Source organism: Protobothrops mucrosquamatus, unplaced genomic scaffold (genome assembly GCF_001527695.2).
Source record: "Protobothrops mucrosquamatus isolate PMUCROS unplaced genomic scaffold, P.Mucros_1.0 scaffold226, whole genome shotgun sequence".
Taxonomy (NCBI): Eukaryota; Metazoa; Chordata; class Lepidosauria; order Squamata; family Viperidae; genus Protobothrops; species Protobothrops mucrosquamatus.
In genome coordinates, this window is record NW_015386577.1 from 643,378 (window position 1) to 650,615 (window position 7,238).

Sequence of the window (7,238 nt, forward strand, 5' to 3'; positions counted from 1 at the left end):
CCCTGAGTCCGCAAGGAGAAGGGCGGGATATAAATTAAATTAATAAAATAATAAATAAATAAATAAATAACACATAATAAAGGGAAGACTTCAGTCAAGCTTCCAAAAAGGAATATTGTATTGAAACAATGTAAATTAAATACACATTGAAAATTAGGAGGCTTTTCACTTTTTTTAGTTTACAGCTCATGGAATCAAACAAGAATTTTAAAGAGACTTTACCTGACCAGCTATAGTCTATAGATCCATTTTCAGGAACTATGTATAATGTCAGAAACAACCAAAAATATGTATTAAATAATACAGATCTTGCAAATTCTCAAGTATGAACACTACAGTCTCATGAGGAGGCTTTTCACTTTTTTTTTAGTTTACAGCTCATGGAATCAAACAAGAATTTTAAAGAGACTTTACATACAACCTGACCAGCTATAGTCTATAGATCCATTTTCAGGAACGATGTATAATGTCAGAAACAACCAAAAATATGTATTAAATAATACAGATCTTGCAAATTCTCAAGTATGAACACTACAATCTCATGGATGACTTCTTGAGATTTTTGCATTTAAAAAAATAAAAATGAAAAATGCTTAACTTGGGATTCCCCAAGAGTCAGCCTAAGACTAAGTCTCTTTTTTTTTTCTATTAACAGCCATCCTAAATCTGTTGTAGTTTTTGGCATGCTCATGGTTGTATAGGATTTTCAAGGATTAATCTTTATTTTAAATGTTGATATATGAAAGAGACTATTAACAGATTAGCACTTATGTAGCACCAAAATTATACTATGGGTTACATTGTAGCATTAGTAGTCCTTCAGTTAAAGAAGTTTTAAAATTTTGTTTACATGTTGTCATGATGTCGCATACTGTATGGAACATATCACATACATATCATTGCATCAAATAAAAGAGTATATGGATTCATACTTCCATAGTAATTGTATTGCAATTATTTTTTTAGCCAGAAATTTTATTTCAATATCTTTTTTGTCTGTGCAGGATATGGAAGCTGGAGTGAACTGGCGAAAGCACTTGAAGATCAAAACAAACCGAGAGTTGATCCAAGTCTTAAGTTCTATTTGCCCGTAAAGACAAATATTCAGGTAAACAAATCATAGAACCTTATGTGGATTAAGAGATTAAACAGATTAAGTTTTGAAGTACATCAATAAAACTATACATTTAAAAAAAATACATCCAACAAATGTAACAATCGGTGCACACAGTGGAAATAGGAATGTTATCCTGATTTGTTATTCAAAGTTATTACCTCCCCAAATGGAATAATTTTCACATTAAACAGGTAAAACTCAGCTCTCTTATGTGCAATTAAAATAGTTGCAGAGGGCTCCCATCTCTGGCTATTTTGTTGCTCACCAATCACATAATTCTAGCAGGGGCCTAAAATGAACAATTCAGTTGCTACAAAACCTAGACACAAATTGTTTTCAGAATATTTTGGACTAGGTTTAGGTCTTCAAAGTTCATTTTCAGAATTTTTTAGATTAGGTTTAGATCTTCACTTCTGAGTTTGAAAAGACAGATATACAGGTGTTCTGTCCCAGCCTATGTGAGTCCTTGTTATGCTCACAAGGAGAAACCCCTCTTCCAACAAGCAGGCAGGAACTGCAAGAAAAAACCAACCCCTTTTATTCTCACAGACCTGAGTCAATGTCCAAGGCAAACAACACAGTCCACAGAAACTCGATCCTCAACATGAACAGTTGCCTTTGGCAACCAGCACCTCCCACACCTTCCCTTTTATAATTCAGCCAAGGAGTGGCTTCCTAATGACTTCTCCTTTGCCTTTGGAGCTGCTCCACTGCATTTTTCTGTCCTACTCGCTTCTCTAGCTTGTGCTTTCGTGCATCCTGGATTTGTCCCAACTGTTCTTCATCACTGTCCAACTCAGGCTCCCAGCACAGCTGTGTCTCAGCCTGAGCATGAGTAGAGGGGCCAGGCTCCTCGTCTGACTGTAAGTCTTGGAGCTCCTCAAAGCCTTCCTCTGACTCTAATGTCACTCCAGGCCCCCCCTCCTCATCTGATTCCTCAGACTCAGCTGCTGGATCCACTGGCTGGCGAGGAATCACAACACTAAGTAGTCCTCATACGACCATAATTGATACCAAAATTTTCTGTTGCTAACCAAGACAGTTGTTAAGGGAGTTTTGCTTAAGGTCACTTTCCAACCTTTCTTGCCACAGCTGTTAAGTGAATCTGGCTTTCCCATTGACTTTGCTTGTCAGACCGTCGCCAAAGGTGATCACCGACCCCAAGACACTGCAACTGTCATATATACATGCCAGTTGCCAAGGGTCCAAATTTTGATCACGTGACCACGGGGATGCTACAATGATCTAAGTGTGAAAAATATTCATAAGCCACTTTTTTCTGTGCTGTTGTAACTTTGAACGGTCACTAAACAAATGGTTGTAAGTCGAGACTACCTGTATTTTGCTGGACAGTCCCATCTTTTTGTTAAGGGCAGACTACACATCAAAATCAAACGGCAGTAAAGATAGAAAGAAGAAACCAAACCAGAGTTAGCAGCAGGTAGTTGTGGTTGCATTTGCCCCAAGAAAGTTGGCTCAGAATCCTGGTAGAAGGCAGTATTTTTCAGAGAGGAATGGAACATTTCTACCATCTTGACATCATAATCACCATTTCCATTTTATTGAGTGTTTAGCATATGTTCTTATAGCCACCACTTCCTAAGATAAAACAGAGGATTAAAAAGCACGACAAAATCACAATGGGGGGACTCTAAAAAGTGAGGTGCTGATGGCATAGCTGCAACCTGTGTTCCATGAAAACTAAAAATGACAAGGGGATGCTTAAACATACTAGCTTAACCATGCAATGCAATTACTCAAGATGAAATACTCATGTATGGCTGAAAAAAGGAAAAACAGAAATCATATACCCAGGTATAGAATGGGGGAATATCTGACTGAGTCATGACCGCGTTTATGAAACAGATCTTACGGCTGCAAATTAAATGTGAGCCGGTTGTATGATATGGCTGGGGGAGGGGGGGAGAGAAGGAAAGTAAATTTTAGGGTTATAAGAGGATATAATTTCCAAATCACAGAAAGTAATAACTCTATTCCAGTTTGCATTGGCCAATACTTTGTCCAATTCTGGGGACCACTCTTTAGGAAGATCTAGAGAAATTGGAACAACTTCTAAAAAGTGTAACAAAAGAGGTTCTCAGTCATCCAGGTCATGGTTGTCTCAAAGGTGCTTTTTCAAGAGGCAGCTGGACTTTCTTTTGTTTCAATGCAGTCTTCAAGGAAAAACGAAGTGCCTTTTGATAGATAGATAGATAGATAGATAGATAGATAGATAGATAGATAGATAGATAGATAGATAGATAGATAGATAGATAGATAGATAGACAGACAGACAGACAGACAGACAGACAGACAGAGAGAGAGAGAGAGAGAGAGAGAGAGAGAGAGAGAGAGAGAGAGAGAGAGAGAGAGAGAGTGTCAAAGAATGTCACATAAATCAAGACCAATTTGCCTCTCATTTCAAAATTTAAATTGCTAGAATAATTGGGATAGTAATGATTGCAGGATTTTTTTTTATTCATGGACCTATGTTTAAATTAGCTATATGCTAATCTTTCTTATTGATATAATTTCTATATCATGCAATCTCTGATAGATCTCGGAAAAGAACGTATGTGTGCAAATTCACCATTTCCAAACACCTGTAAATCTTCTTTAAAACTGTGTTCAGCGGCACAGGGAAAAAAAACCCCTCAACTTTTTCTTTTGTTTCTCCCTCTGATGAATTTAGAACCAAACAGAACAAAAAAGCTGGAGCAATAGGACCAGTTCTGCAACATCGGAGAACACGGCTTCTGGGATACCCAAGGTTAATCTCTCCCTATATAAAATCTCCTATCTATAAAGTTATATAACTAGAATAAATATGACTAGAAGTTATGATGGTCTCAGGAAAAGTGATTTACATCCTGTCCTTGAAGTTATGACCATTGCACCACTCCATGGTCCCGTAATTGCAATTCGGGCACTTGGCAAATGCCGTTTATGAGGGTTGCAGCATCTTGTGGTCCTGTGATCATGATTTGCGAGCTTCCCAGCTGGCTTCCAACAAACAAAGTCAACTGGGGAAGCTGGATTTGCTTAACAACTGTGTGATCCATTTATCAACCACATGATTCACTTGTTGACTACAGTGAAATAGTCGTAAGATTGGATCTAGTCACATGATCAAGTTACAATGGAAATTCCAGCCCCAATTGTACTTGTAAGTCAGGGTGTAAGTAAATATTTAAGTCTATAAACAATCTTGGGCTTCTCTTCCATGCACTGAATTGCAGTACATAAAGATAGCCAAAGTGTTTGTTCCTTACATATCTTTCATAATGGAGTTTCACAAGTGCATGTTTTCCACTGAATCCTATTGTGGCTTAAAATTATGTGAAAGTAGTTTAAGGCAGTATATATTCACGTTTCAGTGGATAGAATCATATAAATATTGTTTGAAATATTCTTTAAGCATCAACACAAGGTCTCCATTCTCCCAGGCTCCTTTTTATCTAATTTATTTTCATTGGCATTTTCACATTCTCCATATTACATGTAGCTGATTTGCTCCAGAGATAGCGAACTGCCAGGCATTTTTTTTTTAAAAAAAGGGACAAAGCTATTCCTTTCTTCCTTTCATAGCAACAAGGGTTGAAAAGGGCCTTTTCCAACAAATTATGAGGGTTGCTTTGTTTTGTCTCACTGAGCATCAATCAGTCTCCCTTTCATCATGCATAACTTGCTGTTCCCATATGTTTTGCTGCATAGATCGTAGGCAGCTGAGATTGGGCATCTGAGACTGATAGAGATGTAGCCTTGGTTAGTGTAGGGGTAGGCAATCTTGGCTCTTGTATGACTCGTGGACTTCAACTCCCAGAATTCCTGAGCCAGCATGGCTCAGCTTGGAAACCTCTCCTTTTTCCCTCAGCATGTATTTTCTCTAATCAGATAAATCTATTTGGCCATCAGTGAGATAATAACTTCTAAGGCAGGAGTCCCCAACCCCCGGTACCGGGCCTCAGCATGGCAACAACCGATCCGCACAAACAAGCAAAGCCCCATCTGCGAGATGCAGGCAGCACGCAAAACCACGCACTCTCTGGTCCGTGGAAAAACCTCTCTCCATGGAACCGGTCCCTGGTGCCCAAAAGGTTGGGGACCTCTGTTCTAAGGGATAGAGGACAATTGAGTAATTATTATATAATTAATAATTATATTAAATCATAGGAAAAAAGGGCTTTGGTTAATCGCCCAGCTGTACTCAGCACAATGTAGCTCAGTTGTGCTTCAGCACGTTCACAATGGTCTAGGACAGGGGTAGGCAACGTGGGTTCTTTTATGACTCATGGACTTCAACTCCCAGAATTCCTGAGCCAGCATGGCTCAGCTTGAAAACCTCTCCCTTTCCCCTCAGCATAGCTGGCTCAGGAATTCTGGGAGTTGAAGTCCACGAGTCATAAAAGAGCCAAGCTTGCCTACCCCTAGTCTAGGACAACTGCTGTGGCCAACGTGCCACAGCCAAATTTCCATGGCCAGCTTTCCGCAGCCAACTCGCTGCGGGACAAGAGTTACACTAATATCGAAAAAATGGTGCAATAGAATCATTAAAGAAAGGATGCAAAAGGAAGGACAAAATAAAATGTGTATGACAAAAATTAAAATGCTTTTTATTATTTTAAATAATTAAATTGAATTATTGAGTTGTCCTGTGGCAAGTTGTCCCATTCCACATTTACACACACATGCACCCTTTTGCTCTCAAATGCTCACCCGACCCCCACCAGGAAACTGCCCAAGAAATGAGCTGGAGCTTCTGAGGTTGCATGTACTTCTCTCCCCAGCTGAATTCCTCTCTTAGCCTCCTTTTTGTAGCAGTCATTGGCCTTCCAGACTCTGCTGCACGTCACTGGCTGTTGCTCTACTTATTGGGATAAGTCTTCTTTGATGAGTGATTTTCACTTAGTGGCTGGTTTCTAGACTCATCTGGTTTCAAATCAGGTTACTCATTGGTCTTCATATGTCCAAGGCCGCATTTCTTAGATGTTTTGTTCTTTGCTTGCTTCGTGGTTCCGTTTGCTGATTTTTTTTCCTCTTACCTTCCCCAAGTAGTTACTGACTTCAGATAAAATCCATAATGTTCACTAGAGTTTTAGATGCTACATTTCTGGGCTAGGGATCTGTGGGGAGATGAAGAGAGAATGGTTATATGGGGCTTGTAAGAGTTAAATATAGAAAAAAAAGCAGGGCTGAGAAGAATCAATACCCCAATGTGTGATAAGCTTCTAGATACCAGCTTGAGATAATGTCTTAAGAAAAAAAACCCAGAAGGGGTATAAATATAACAAACAAACCTTACATTTAGAAGCATATGTGCATATTTCAAGGAATACATTTTTTAATTTTACAGTACTATAATGTGAAATATATATTAGATTATTTCCCAAAAGACCTATAACTTTGTCAGTTTTCTGAAGGCCATTTAGAAAATGTAGAATATGGAAATGTTCCCAGTAACCTTCTTCTCCATTTTTTCTTCTTCTCACGATTGCTTTCTGCTTTAAACACGTTGTACGAGTTCCTTATCTTTCTTGAGGAAGCCTGTGACATAAGAAAATATTTGTTATTAAGAAAAGATTAGTGATTTGCTGGCAGCACAAGATCTGTCAATTTGTTCTCTCACATTGTTCTGCAGATCTATTCTCCTCACAAAATTTGTCCCCAAAGAAGTGGGCATTGGAAGTGAGAACTTGAAATCCATTTTAAAATCCATTTTCCTGCTTGTAGGTTAATTGGTATATTTACGATGCACTGCGTGAAACCAGCAGTGCCTACAAATGGAAGTCAGGATACTCCCACATTAGGACTCAGTGCCAATTGCAAAATATGTTTCTAAGGTGTTAGTAATGTCCGTAAGGTAAAAAGGTAAAGGTTTCCATAGCCAATCATGTCTGAGTCAGGGTGCAATGCTCATCTCTGTTTCTTAGCCGAGGGAGGCAAACTTGTTTGAAGACATTTTCCGTGGTCACATGGCCAGCACAGCTATTACCTTCCCACCAGGGATACCTATTAATCTACTTGCATTTGTATACTTCCGAAGTGCTAGCAGGAGCTGGAGCAGGAACAGGAGCTCACCCCTTTGCACCGAGTTTGGGACTTGAACCGGGGCTATCAGCTC

The 7,238-nt window shown here is 39.0% G+C and overlaps 1 protein-coding gene across 1 annotated transcript in view; it reads left to right on the plus strand.

Annotated features, from left to right (window-relative positions):
- Positions 1–7,238, plus strand: part of B4GALNT3 (beta-1,4-N-acetyl-galactosaminyltransferase 3) — an 84,217-nt gene that overhangs the window by 46,549 nt on the left and 30,430 nt on the right. Inside the window, exons 2-3 of the mRNA XM_029283778.1 lie at positions 1,005–1,108; positions 3,810–3,887. Coding sequence (XP_029139611.1) covers positions 1,005–1,108; positions 3,810–3,887 — 182 coding nt within the window. The remainder of the gene's footprint in view (positions 1–1,004; positions 1,109–3,809; positions 3,888–7,238) is intronic.